Raw genomic sequence first — 13,483 nt, 5'->3', positions numbered from 1 at the left:
CTCTTGACACCCACAGGCTAGAAATATTTAATATTTGTGAAGAAAATCCTTTTACGGGATTGGCTTTAATTAGTTTTGATGGATTCGGATGATGGAATTCAACGAGCTGCCCTTTTATTATTTTATTATTGCTGCTCATAGCTCAAACTAAATTGCTATTTTCATCACAAAACAGAAAATTGTTAAGTTGTATTGAGTTCAATACTAAATCAATAGATGGTAAAAGTTTTAGTGGAAGAGCACTAAACAGTTCAGTGTTTAAACTGCACTTTAGACTTAGTTTACTGTATGGCTCAAATTGGGACAATTCATCATTAGTATGGCAAGTTTATTACACAGTGGTTAACCAAATTACCAAAAGATAAAAACAAATTTAGAAGAATACTCATAGCTTGAGGACCCGCCATCTCACTGGACAGGAATAGTCCTGCATCAGAAGTCCAAACTGTAGTGGTTTGTGATATAGTTTCGCTCCCCATGCATATTTAAAAAGGATTGTGGGTCACAGTTTTTTTTTTCTTCAGTGCAGAGAACAGTACAGAGTTAAGAAAGGCCTCATAATTGACTCTGAAACGTCCCTATTCAAAACAGCATGAGTTGATATTATGTGCTTTGTGTTGTATCCTGGGAAATTACAGCAGTTTGACCAGTCAAATCTCTAAACTGCAGCTTGTGTGATTTTGTATTAAGAATTCAGCAAATTCTGACTAAAATATTACTGTAATAATGAAATAATGGAAAAATAGGTGACACTTTATTTCAATAGTCCACTTTAGACATTCTACTAACTATAAGTAACTGTGCAGCTACAGTACATGCCAACTAACTGTCATTAGAGTATTGGTAGACTGTCTGCTTAATATTTGTTAACACTTTATTTTTTTGGTCCCCTAACAGACATTCTACTGACTATACGTAACTTGGCAACTACAAGTCAACTTTTTCTCCTAACCCCAACCCTAACACCTAACCCTAACCTAACAGTCTACTGGCAGTCTACTGCAGTCTACTAATAGTCTCATGAGAGTTAGTTGACATGCAGTTGAAACGTTACTTATAGTTACTAGAATGTCTAAAGTGGACTATCAAAATAAAGTGGAACTGAAAAGTACCATAGCTTTTTTGTTGTTGTTGTTTAATAAAACACAGCACCTGCAAAGGGTCTCTCAGCATTTATTTATTCATTAAATAGCCCATTGAAAACCATAGTTTTGTCACAAGTATTAGCTCAAAAGACAAGGAACTTTGGTTACACTTTATTTCGATGGTCCACTTTAGACATTCTATTAACTATAAGTAACTACATGCAACTACTTGTCAACTAACTCTCATTAATTTGCAACTATACTTGTTAACTAGCTCTCATTAGAGAGTTAGTAGACTGTTAGGTTTAGGGTAAGGGTTAGTAGAATAATTTGACATGATGTACTCGAAAAATGACTTGTAGTCAGTAGAATGTCTGTTGGGGGACCATAAAAATAAAGATATTAATCAGACAGTCTGCTAATATTTTAATGACTGGTAGTTTACATGTAGTTGCAAAGATTCTTATAGTTAGTAGAATGTCTTAAGTGGACTATTGAAATAAAGTGTAACTATGTCTTTTCTTTTAGTTCCTTAAGTAACTAATACAAGTGTAATCTCTCTTTCTCTCTCTTGTTAAAATATACATTTATTTAAAAAAAAAGTGTATTTGGATATTTATGGCATCTATGTGTTTTCTGTATGGTTGTTTCTGACCAGGTATTCTGTGACATGAAAACTAGAGGGGGAGGCTGGACTGTCTTTCAGCACCGTTATGATGGATCAGTCGATTTCAACCGTGGCTGGAATGACTACAAACTGGTAGGATCCAATATCAATTAGAGCCTTTCCACATTTGATTTATTTAATTGTTTACATAGCTTTAGTGTGGTTATCACAGTTTGGCTTCAAATTCACTCTAAAGCACAATTATCTCAGTCTCAGATCATTTATTTTAGCACAGACAATGAATGAAGCATGTCTTCATGCATCTAATATCTAAAAAAAATATTAAAATAATAATAAAAAGAACACTTGTTGTCATGCTTTTATTCATATCTGACAAGGTGAACATTTTATTTTGTGCCGTCATTAAAGATTGCTTAAAACGTTTTTTTTTTCCGTAATTTTGTTTAAGACAATAAAGTATGTTCACTCCTTTAATGAAGACATACAGTATAATTTAAATGTGAGCCTGTTTCTCTTATTGAGATTTCTTGATGAATGCAAGCTTCTTCTACCATTAATCTGAGGCACCTTACATTTAAAACACATATTTAACCTGCACTGAAGGAGATAGTCTAACTCATATGTGGCATCTGATGCTTATAGCCATAGAATACTGATGCATTGGTGACCCTGTTGACCTTTCCTTGAGGAAGAGAATTCTGATTGGCCGTCTCTGCATTCCCATGTCTCCCTCTGTTGTTACACCTGCATTCCCTCCCTATGTGGGAGAATGAGTATATATTAATTCGGTCACAGGGGTCATTTGAAGCCTTGAGAAGAAAAAAAAAAGATAAGAGGAGACATTTTGAATTTAAATAGGGCATCATTATTCACACTTTTCGTCCATCATTTCAAACAAGTTACAGAATTTAAAGTTACTTGCTTTAAAATCAGGGTCTACTTAAAAAACGTAATATCTCCCCGAAGAGCTGAGTTGTTTGGAAACTACTGTTATTGAGTTTTAAATGCGAAAAAAGTGGTAATTCATCTCACCTGGGCTACTTCAACAGATAAATTGCTATGGCTGCTCTGGGAGTGCTTTAGAACTGCGCAAGTTTTGCTTTCTCTTTTCCTTGTTTTCTAAGAAAAATGTTTTTAAAAGTGAATGATAAATATTTGGCCCCAGATGGAGCGTGGGAGTCGGGAGCCCCTGTAGATTGTTGATAACGTGTGCATTGAAGCATTTGAATGCCCAACTGCACTACCACATCTCACAGTGATCAAAAGTGCCGTCTCATTTGCTGGTCCAAGCAAATGGAAATGCAACATTTTCCTATGGTTACAGGAGGTCTTTTGAAATGTTTACTAGTTTGTGATATGGAACTCAAGGATTGTTCTTCTGAAGCAGACTTTCCTCTATCTCTGACATTTGCATACGATTGTCACATTTTACCTCTTAATGGCAGTCGCACTGAACTTTCAAATTGGTCGTGAAGCAGCCGTCATCTTCTGCTTATTCACTATGGTAAAATGTATTAATAATCAATGTTTGAATATATACACACAAATAAAATGATCGTTGATGCCTTTGAAAATCAATGTAAATAATTATATGTAATAATTATAAAATACTTATAAATACTTATTTGAAAATGTAGCATATGTAAATAATTGGGAGTTCTCCACTGTACTTGAGTACTTCCATTCTGTAGTTTGTCAGAGATTGTGAAAAGAAGAGTGTATGTCAAGAAAATAAAGCATCCCCCCCTTTTCTTCTTACGCGACAGGGATTTGGAGATCCGTCAGGAGAACACTGGTTAGGAAATGATGCCATCCACCTACTTACCACATCCAAAGACAACATTCTCCAGGTCCACCTCAAAGACGCAGAGGGACACCAGGCTTATTCTCAATATGACCATTTCTACATTGACGGAGAGGATAAGAAGTACAGGTGCTAAAATGTTTCATGTTCTCTTGACTCTAGATGTTAATGAACTGTTGTGATGCATACAATTGGATGTCACTCTATTTTTTAAAAGTGGTGGTGAAAGTTGGGTGGGCTGAGGTGGGGGCACAGTGCAGGTTTGCAATGGAAAATGCTTGGTCTTGCGTAGCCAGTCCTTCAGACTGATGGCAGAAGGTCTGGACTCCACAGGAGTTTTCATTGGCCAAGGATATCCCAAGAGGACATCTGACGTTAAACAGGACGTTGTTTTGTTCAGCGTCATGTTTAGGGGTGTGAAAATGTAAAGTCATTGTAATCACAATAACAGACCGGCGTGCAAGTTTACTGCAACAATGGCGCAACGATGGTCCTGTGAACTACACATACTTGAAAATACAGCATTTAGTTGATCCTGATAAGCGCTGTTTGTCATAGTTTCAAACATGATGGCTATCTTCTTTCATAAGAGGGTTTGCCATCATGACAGCTTTGTTTCCACGCGTTAAAGAATGCGGCACACACGTCTCCCGGAAATCCTGGAGAATTCAACCGATCAGATGATGACTCGAAACTCCTGAAGTGTTCCCCATTTTGTGTGCAATATGCATCAGACGTTCAGCCAATGTGGGCGTGACATCTGAGGTTGAGACTAGAGAATGCTTAGCTTATGAATATTTAGGTTATGTGCAAATAATAATTAAATGTGTTTTATTTTACTTGTTTGATTTATAGTTTCAGTGATGAATTACTACAGATCTGTAGTAGAGGATTTTCCCATTTCCAAGTAAATACTGCAGCGTCAACAATAACATTACGATAAAAAAAAAAAAAAAAGTAGTTTCAATAACACATTGAGTTGCTGTTTTTGACTTCTCATTGCAAAATGATTTGATGGGCCAATTATTTTTTTTCTGATCATTTCTGTTTAATTCAGATAAACTTGGGGTCAGATGTGGTAAGATAAGTTTGGTCTAGTGGAAACGTTTTTGCTTTAAGCACGAGGGGGTTCCCTAATATAACCTTTTATTTGAATAAACCACAATTGCAGCTGTACATCAGTAGACATTTATCAGCAGCAGGAACACATTTGTTTGCATTTTGTTTTGTGATTTAACTGGAACGGATAACAAGCTGTAGAAATGTGCAGAGCTGTGTGCGGTAAAGAGAAATCCTGCCATCTCCTTCCTCAACAATCACTCAACAAAACATTAAAAATGATGAATTCCAGCACCAGTCTCATTATAATACCCCCTCACACAATGAAAACTCCTGCCTAACATTTGATGATGGTTCCTACGTATTAACATCGTAGACATGAGCAGCGAGAGCCATGGCCAAAACAATTGTCTTAACCGTAAATGATTCCAAATGGATTTGGAAAAACAAAAATAACAGAAGATAAAATCTCCAGTATATTTCCATGTTTTCATCACTAAATTACATTTTATTATCTGTGGAAGCATGCTTTTCCCCCTTGCTCTCTCATCCATAAAAATGCACACACACAGTACACGCACGCACGCACCCCCCCCCCCCCCCCCCTCTCTCTGTTGGTGCAACTACTTTATGAGGATGCTCCATAGGCGTAATGGTTTTTATACTGTACTAACTGTATATTCTATCCCCTTACACTGCCCCTATCCCTAAACCTACCCATCACAGGAAACATTCTGCATTTTTACATTTTTTATGTTTTTTAAGCTATTTGAATTACGAGGACAAATTAAATGTCCTCATAAACCAAGTTTAAGTTGTAATACCAGTGTAATACACATGTCATTATACAAATTTGTGTCCTCATATATTACATAAACAAGCACGCACGCACGCACACACACACACACACACACACACACACACACACACACACACACACACACACACACACACACACACACACACACACACACACACACACACACACACACACACACACACACACACACACACACACACACACACACACACCAACATAAACTTGTTGTCAACGTTTTCTGTGACTTTATAAGTAAAGTAGTTTTGCAACTGAAAAGCTACATGACATTTTTCAGTGTGAGGTAGTAAGGTAGAGGTGATGTTTTTGAAGCAATTAAACTTAAAGCTTCACTATTAGCAGAGAAGCTGCCGCCATTGAGAGACAATTCAATTTCTAATAATTAAATGGCCCATCGTGAATTATTCCTTAGATATTGTGTGTCAATTAATTACAATATGTTCAATATCTAATTGTCCAGAGTTATTTTACACATTGTCATGTTGTGGTGTTTAGAATTAGTTTAAGACTTGGATTTGCATTTAAAATTACAATGTAAGTTACATATTTGTCACTATCAAAACCTTTTTAAACACGTTTAATTTCTTCTTCTTTTTTTGGCTTGTCTTTGTCATTTTCTGATATGAGAAATACTTTTGTGATTTATGTCCTTAAGTCAAAATGATGAGCTACATTAAGGGTTAACTACTATTTCTCACAGCATCCATATTGCTTTAGCCTGGTCTGATCCCAGGCAAACAATTTCAAGCATGAGGCTTTTCCAGAAAACTGCCGAGTTAAACAAATCTCACACCTCTCTTAAAGGATGCAATTAAACATGCAGTATTGCTTGTAGGCATACTTATACAGTGAATGAACCAGAACCAGAAATATTACATTTAACTCAAAATAAATGATTTGGAATGCTACTCTAGAATGGGTGTGTTGCAGCATTGATATCAGATAAAAACTCCAATGTGTGTTTGTGTGCGTGTAAACAGGTAGGGAAAACACTGAACAAACGTTTGCCAAATCCCACCATGTTTGTCTAGTTTACCTCATATGGTAAGTGTGCGTTTTATTAGCATGCTGAGAATGCTGGCATCGTCTCGAGGGTGTTGAGCCCATTTGGGATTTACCAGCCAAGCAACCTATGGTGCAAGGATGTTTTCCTGCCAAAACAATCTCCTGCAGTACCTAGATGTGTGGTCCTCTCTCTGGCACCGCGTGTGCTCGCAATCCTTCCTGGTGAGACAGCATCAACAATGGATTGTGGATAATGGAGGCTGAATATCTTTGGAGTGCACGTTAATGAGTCTTAGAGCCTTCTGAAATGAGAAAGCTAAAAAGATAAATCACTTAGAAATATCTTATACAGGCTCGCAGCTGGTCCAATTACTGGGGTTAACAGCGGATGTAATAGATGTAGACACTTTCATCTGATTATATAAAAAATAAATAAAACAATGTACCTTAAAGTGATACTTTGTTTATAGTATTTAAGTTAATTTATCAAGAACAGGATATGTGTCTGAGTTGATTAAGAAGGCTAATGCTGGAACTCGACATACAAGAAGTGGCAAAAAAAAAGTTGTAGCAACACACTTTGCATGCCTTTAGCTGTAGACCACCATAGACTGTTCTGGTTGATAGAAATGTTTTTATGAACATGCCTTCTGTAAGTATTGATGTTTATATATTATTATTCAGCATTTATACTGCAGGAGGTTTCAAATGTATGGGGCCACGAGGGTGCGCTAGGGGTTCTGTAAAAAAGTTTTGTGAAATAATAAGTGTAAAATATGAATTTGAAACTATTACATTATAACTTGTTGGAAAACATGAGATTAATTGTAGCTGACGGGTACCGGCAGGCCAAGCGAACTGCAGCCCGGGTGGTTGTGGAGGCAAAAACTCGGGCCTGGGAGGAGTTCGGTGAGGCCATGGAAAAGGACTATCGGCTGGCCTCGAAGAGATTCTGGCAAACCGTCCGGCGACTCAGGAGAGGGAAGCAGTGCCCCACCAACGCTGTTTACAGTGGAGGTGGGCAGCTGTTGACCTCAACTGGGGATGTTGTCGGACGGTGGAAGGAATACTTCGAGGATCTCCTCAATCCTGCTGTCACGTCTTCCATGGAGGAAGCAGAGGCTGAGGTCTCAGAGGTGGACTCGCCCATCACCCAAGCTGAAGTCACCGGGGTAGTCAAAAAACTCCTCGGTGGCAAGGCACCGGGGGTGGATGAGATCCGCCCTGAGTACCTCAAGTCTCTGGATGTTGCGGGGCTGTCTTGGCTGACACGCCTCTGCAGCATCGCGTGGCAGTCGGGGACAGTGCCTCTGGGATGGCAGACCGGGGTGGTGGTCCCTCTTTTTAAGAAGGGGGACCGGAGGGTGTGTTCCAACTACAGGGGGATCACACTTCTCAGCCTCCCCGGGAAAGTCTATGCCAGGGTACTGGAGAGGAGAATACGGCCGATAGTAGAACCTCGGATTCAGGAGGAACAGTGCGGTTTTCGTCCGGGCCGTGGAACACTGGACCAGCTCTATACCCTCTACAGGGTGCTGGAGGGTTCATGGGAGTTTGCCCAACCAATCCACATGTGCTTTGTGGATTTGGAGAAGGCATTCGACTGTGTCCCTCGTGGCGGCCTGTGGAGGGTGCTCCGGGAGTATGGGGTCCGGGGTCCTTTGCTAAGGGCTGTCCGGTCCCTGTACGATCGAAGCAGGAGCTTGGTTCGCATTGCCGGCAGTAAGTCAGACTTCTTCCCGGTGCATGTTGGACTCCGGCAGGGCTGCCCTTTGTCGCCGGTTCTGTTCATAATTTTTATGGACAGAATTTCTAGGCGCAGCCAGGGGCCGGAGGGTGTCTGGTTTGGGAACAACACGATTTCGTCTCTGCTCTTTGCGGATGATGTTGTCGTGTTGGCCCCATCAGACCAGGACCTTCAGCATGCACTGGGACGGTTTGCAGCCGAGTGTGAAGCGGCTGGGATGAGAATCAGCACCTCCAAATCCGAGGCCATGGTCCTCAGTCGGAAAAAGGTGGCTTGCCTACTTCAGGTTGGTGGAGAGTTCCTGCCTCAAGTGGAGGAGTTTAAGTATCTTGGGGTCTTGTTCACGAGTGAGGGAAGGATGGAACGGGAGATTGACAGACGGATCGGTGCAGCTTCAGCAGTAATGCGGTCGATGTACCGGTCTGTCGTGGTGAAGAAGGAGCTGAGCCGCAAGGCGAAGCTCTCGATTTACCGGTCAATCTACGTTCCTACTCTCACCTATGGTCATGAGCTTTGGGTCATGACCGAAAGGACAAGATCCCGGATACAGGCGGCCGAAATGAGCTTTCTCCGCAGAGTGGCTGGGCGATCCCTTAGAGATAGGGTGAGGAGCTCGGTCACTCGGGAGGAGCTCAGAGTAGAGCCGCTGCTCCTCCACATCGAGAGGGGTCAGCTGAGGTGGCTCGGGCATCTGTTCCGGATGCCTCCTGGACGCCTTCCCTGGAAGGTGTTCCAGGCACGTCCCACCGGGAGGAGACCCCGGGGAAGACCTAGGACACGCTGGAGAGACTATGTCTCTCGGCTGGCCTGGGAACGCCTCGGTGTCCCCCCGGAAGAGCTAGAGGAAGTGGCTAGGGAAAGGGAAGTCTGGGCATCTCTGCTTAGACTGCTGCCCCCGCGACCCGGCCCCGGATAAGCGGAAGAAGATGGATGGATGGATGGAGATTAATTCCAAATTATTTTATTTGACTGACAAATAAGATATAAAATACACTGTTAACTTTATAATTATTTCTTTCCTAATAATAGTTTACACATTTATATTTTCCATGTAAATAATATATAATATACATGTACACGATAATTAACTACTGTTCCAAAGATTTTTTTTATTGAATTAATTTAGTTTTCTGCTCAACAAGGCTCCTTTTATTTGATCAAAAATGCAGTTAAACAGTAATATTGTGAAAATTTTATTACAATATAAAATAAAAATTTTCTATTTAAATATGTAAAAAAATTGTTTAATGTATTCCTGTGATGGCAAAGCAGCTAGTCAGCGTCACATGATCCTTCATACTGTAAAAAAGGCAACCTATAACACTCAAGTTAACTCAACTAATTCTCTCCAGTAGTCAACTTAACTTTTTTTAAATCTGAGTAACAGGTAGTCTTGTGAACTTAGAAAAATTTAGTTGAGCCAACTTGAAAAAATTCTAACGTGCTGATTTGGTGCTTAAAGAAACATTTCTTATTATTATTATCATCAATATTGAAAACAGTTGTACTGTTTAAGTTTGTGAAAACCATGATACATTTTTTTCCCATAACTCTAAAGAGCAACATTTATTTGAAATAGAAGACTTTTGTATCATTATATTTGTCTTTACTGTCACTTTTTGATCAATTTAATGCATCCTTGTTGAATTAATTTATTAATTTATTTTAAAAAAAAAAGTCTTACCACAAACTTTTGAATGGTAGCTGCATTTATATTGGGGGTCCCTCACAAGAGGATCACTATTTGCGGGTCTGTGGCCTCAAAAAGTTTGAAAAATGCATATTCTGTATCTATCCATATGTTAAAATACTTAGTATTTGTCTGTTTCTCACCAGTCTTCATGCAAGGGGTTTCAGTGGTACAGCTGGACGCACCAGTAGTCTTACCCACTCAGGAACCCAGTTCAGCACTAAGGATCACGACAATGACCAGTGCAGCTGCAAATGCGCTCAGATGGCCACTGGAGGTACCGCAGCTTGTCTGCCATTTATATATTATTTCTAACTTTGTGTAATCTGATGGAAAACATAAGCATATGCATTACATATGCATATAATGGAAAACAATTTTCCAGCAACACCCAAGACAAGAACTACAATAATGTTACTGTATCAAGTATTTTCATGGCAACTGTAGAGGCATTGTAGCCTGTTAAAATAAACAGCAGGTCAAGGTCACTTGGATTAAATAATGGCATTGATCCAAACTAAATATGGCCAAAATCTGTTTTGAAAGGTTTTCTGTCAACATTTCAAAAGAGTCATATCATATATTTTTTTAAACCTTTTTATCCCCCCTCCCCCCTAAAGGTCCACTAGTGTTCGTCTGGAAGGTTTGCTGTCAGGTTCAATACAGTTGGCTATGACTTGTCTTTTGACAGCAAACTTTTTCCAAAGCCTACATTACACTGTGACAGAACCACAAAACAATCTGCACTGAAATGTGCTGTGAAAACTCTGAAGGCTAGGCTGATGTAATCAGGGACCTTGTCAAAAACAAACTTTAGATGCTCTTTACTAAAGTTAAACAGCCACAGATCAGATGTGCTGGAACCAAGATATCTCATTACCTCCAACAGGTAATGGTAACATTCCAAATCATCCCTGAATTCCTTATGTGCTGCTCACAATACATCAAAACTGTAGAAGGTTGCGTACAAATATTTCATCAAACATGAAGCAAATCTGCTATTTCATCTCAATGCCAAGTGTGTGATACTCAAATCCTATATGCAGTGTTGTTATTGTTAACTAAACTAAAACTATTGAAAATCATTTTTGTTAACTGAAAAAAAAAAACTAAAATAAAATAAATATTTTAATAATATGAATATCAGATGAAAAACTTACAGTATATGTTAAAAAATATAAAAAACAACAACTTGGCAGCTAACTGAAATAAATTAGGTTAAAGCTGAAGTACTAAAATTACTGAAACTGAAACAAAAATAAAGCTAATTTAAACTTAAAAATTAATTACCTTTTAATTTTATAGTTTTAGTTTTCAAAATATAATCTAATATAAATAAATGATATAAAATATTATAAATACCATAACAGTACAGAAATAATACTAAAATAACACTGCCTGTTTGGTAAGGTTTTGCTAATGAATACTAATTAGATTATGCAAATAACCATTCCAGGACTACCTAGGATAATGTAAATAATATTAATGAGCTAAGCTGTCATCACGTTGTGATGTCACAACACTTTGACAGCAATCCCCACTTCAAAACATGGCGCTGCTTTTTTTTCTCAAGGAAAATCCGATTGATATGGCCTCTTTAATATTAATGAAGGAAAACTGACCCAATAAAGAAATATCTGAAATCGTTTGCTCTCTGTCACTGCAGGGTGGTGGTTTGAAGCTTGCGGGCCTTCCAATCTCAATGGGATATACTATTCTGGAAACTCCAATGTGATACGCTATAACAGTATAAAGTGGTACTACTGGAAAGGGCCGAGCTGGATGGCGACCATGACCACTATGATGATACGGCCTGTGGACTTCTAAAAAGCAGGAAGGAACTGTCACAAATGGGTCATTTGACTTTACTGACAGACAAATAATCCAAACAAGCTGGTGACATCATTGAAAATTATGGACAACTTGAGACTTGGACAGCTTGTGCCCGTGTCATTGTAGCCATTCAATCTGTCTCCATTTTGTTTGTTTAGTCTGTCGAAACAGACACAAATTGCACCATAAATGTTTTATCTGTATTCCAAAGCTCTTCCAATGTAAAATGCAATGAACTGGAATGGCTGATGATCAGTGTTCACATTTGTTCTTGATATTTGGGCCGATATCTGCGATATAAAACACTAACCTAGCCTCCTCCCTTCAGTGCAACATTGGATCTCCTGAGATTTCTTCTCCCGTTCTAGTGCTTGTAAAGGTTTGAGAGAGAATACGCCTATACAAGTGCTCAAGACACTGAAACAGGTGTATGTTTTATAAGCATAGCTTTCATTATAAAATATATATTTGTAATAAAACAACTGACTTCAAATCCTACAGAATCTTACTTTCCTACAGAATTCTGTTGTATAACTATATACTGTATCACTACAATAGTTGCGGCTTGCGGCGCATTTTTGATTCGTTAAAAGAAACAGCTCAGAAAAGTAATTTTCTCAGGAATCAGACTGCATTGTTTCAATTGTAGGTTTTTGATTCACTAATAGGAGCTGGTTCATAAGTCATTTGTTCGGTATTACAAAGTTTTTGATTCTAAAAGAACCGGGTCGTATGATTTATTACACTAGTCCCGTGTAAATCAGACTGTTCATGCTGTGTGTTTTTGATTCACTAAAAACAACTGGATCATGAGAGCAGATTTTGGAATCTCACTACACTTGTCGCACCATAGATATGTATACGTAGATATACATTCGACCGCTCCAGACACGTCGATGTGCCCGCCATCTTGGAATGGTCAGCGTGTCATATTCGCAGTAAGAATCAATGATGCAACAACAGAAGAATTGGGAGAACCTTTTTTACACGTGAGAATGCGTTGGTTTGTGTTTTTATATGTATTATCTCAATTTTACAGGTTTTATACTATGGTAACTTTTTAATGTCATACACTCTAAAAAATGCTGGGTTGTTTCAACCCAAATTTGGGTAAAATATGGACAAAATCAGCCATTGGGTTAAATTTTTTTATTAAAAATGTTAACCCAACGGTTGGGTTTGTCCATATTTGACACAGATTTTGGGTTAAAACAACCCAGCATTTTTTAGAGTCTATCCGCTGACGCCTCAGTCTTGTTTTATTGTGTTAGTTTAGCAAAATCATCTGCTGGAGACGCACAGTCATCTTGCTCTCGAGTGTTCAAGGGCTGGTGTTTTGACCGTTCCAATATGGCTGATGGCTTGCGTATAGCGGCCAATGGAAACAGCCAATAATGTGAAATCTATGTTTATATATCTATGGGTCGCACTGAATGTTCTCGATCCACTTCACCGGCCTATAGACGATTCATATGTCCGTGAGGATGCGCTCTATGGTTGTTGTCACATGCGGCCTGTGACAACAACTCAATTAATAGAAAGATTTTTCTTGTAAGATTGTTCAGGACTTTTTATTGCATTCGAAACAGACTGCTTGGTAAGTCACATTCACAACTCCGGTAAAATATGGTTTATTTTTGCTATGGCACTGAATATTCAGCAGCTGGGGGAGCGGCTCTGCTGGAAAGCGGTGCAGAAAACACTGCATCGAATCCACTATGAGGTAAATAACGTGTTGTTTATGCTTGCACTCTGCCATTTTCATAATTGCAAAAGCAGCAGGTTTGGTTTAAA

The 13,483-nt window shown here is 38.9% G+C and overlaps 1 protein-coding gene across 8 annotated transcripts in view; it reads left to right on the top strand.

Moving 5' to 3' along the window:
• The window catches only part of angpt2b (angiopoietin 2b), a 47,422-nt gene extending 34,922 nt beyond the window's left edge, over positions 1–12,500 (top strand). For 7 of the 8 annotated variants that reach the window (XM_079590319.1, XM_079590318.1, XM_079590314.1 and 4 more), the window contains 4 exons: positions 1,744–1,845; positions 3,480–3,646; positions 10,003–10,133; positions 11,523–12,186. In XM_079590319.1, the coding sequence (XP_079446445.1) occupies positions 1,744–1,845; positions 3,480–3,646; positions 10,003–10,133; positions 11,523–11,683 (561 nt within the window). In that variant the 3' untranslated portion in view covers positions 11,684–12,186. Of the gene's footprint in view, positions 1–1,743; positions 1,846–3,479; positions 3,647–10,002; positions 10,134–11,522 lie in introns of all 8 variants that reach the window. The other variant, XM_079590316.1, reaches the window with a different exon arrangement.
• Positions 12,501–13,483: the final 983 nt, after the last annotated feature.

The sequence above is a fragment of the Phoxinus phoxinus genome, assembly GCF_949152265.1.
Source record: "Phoxinus phoxinus genome assembly, chromosome: 19".
Classification (NCBI taxonomy): Eukaryota; Metazoa; Chordata; class Actinopteri; order Cypriniformes; family Leuciscidae; genus Phoxinus; species Phoxinus phoxinus.
The sequence above is the reverse complement of the archived record's forward strand: the minus strand, read 5'-3'. Positions and strand labels throughout refer to the sequence as shown.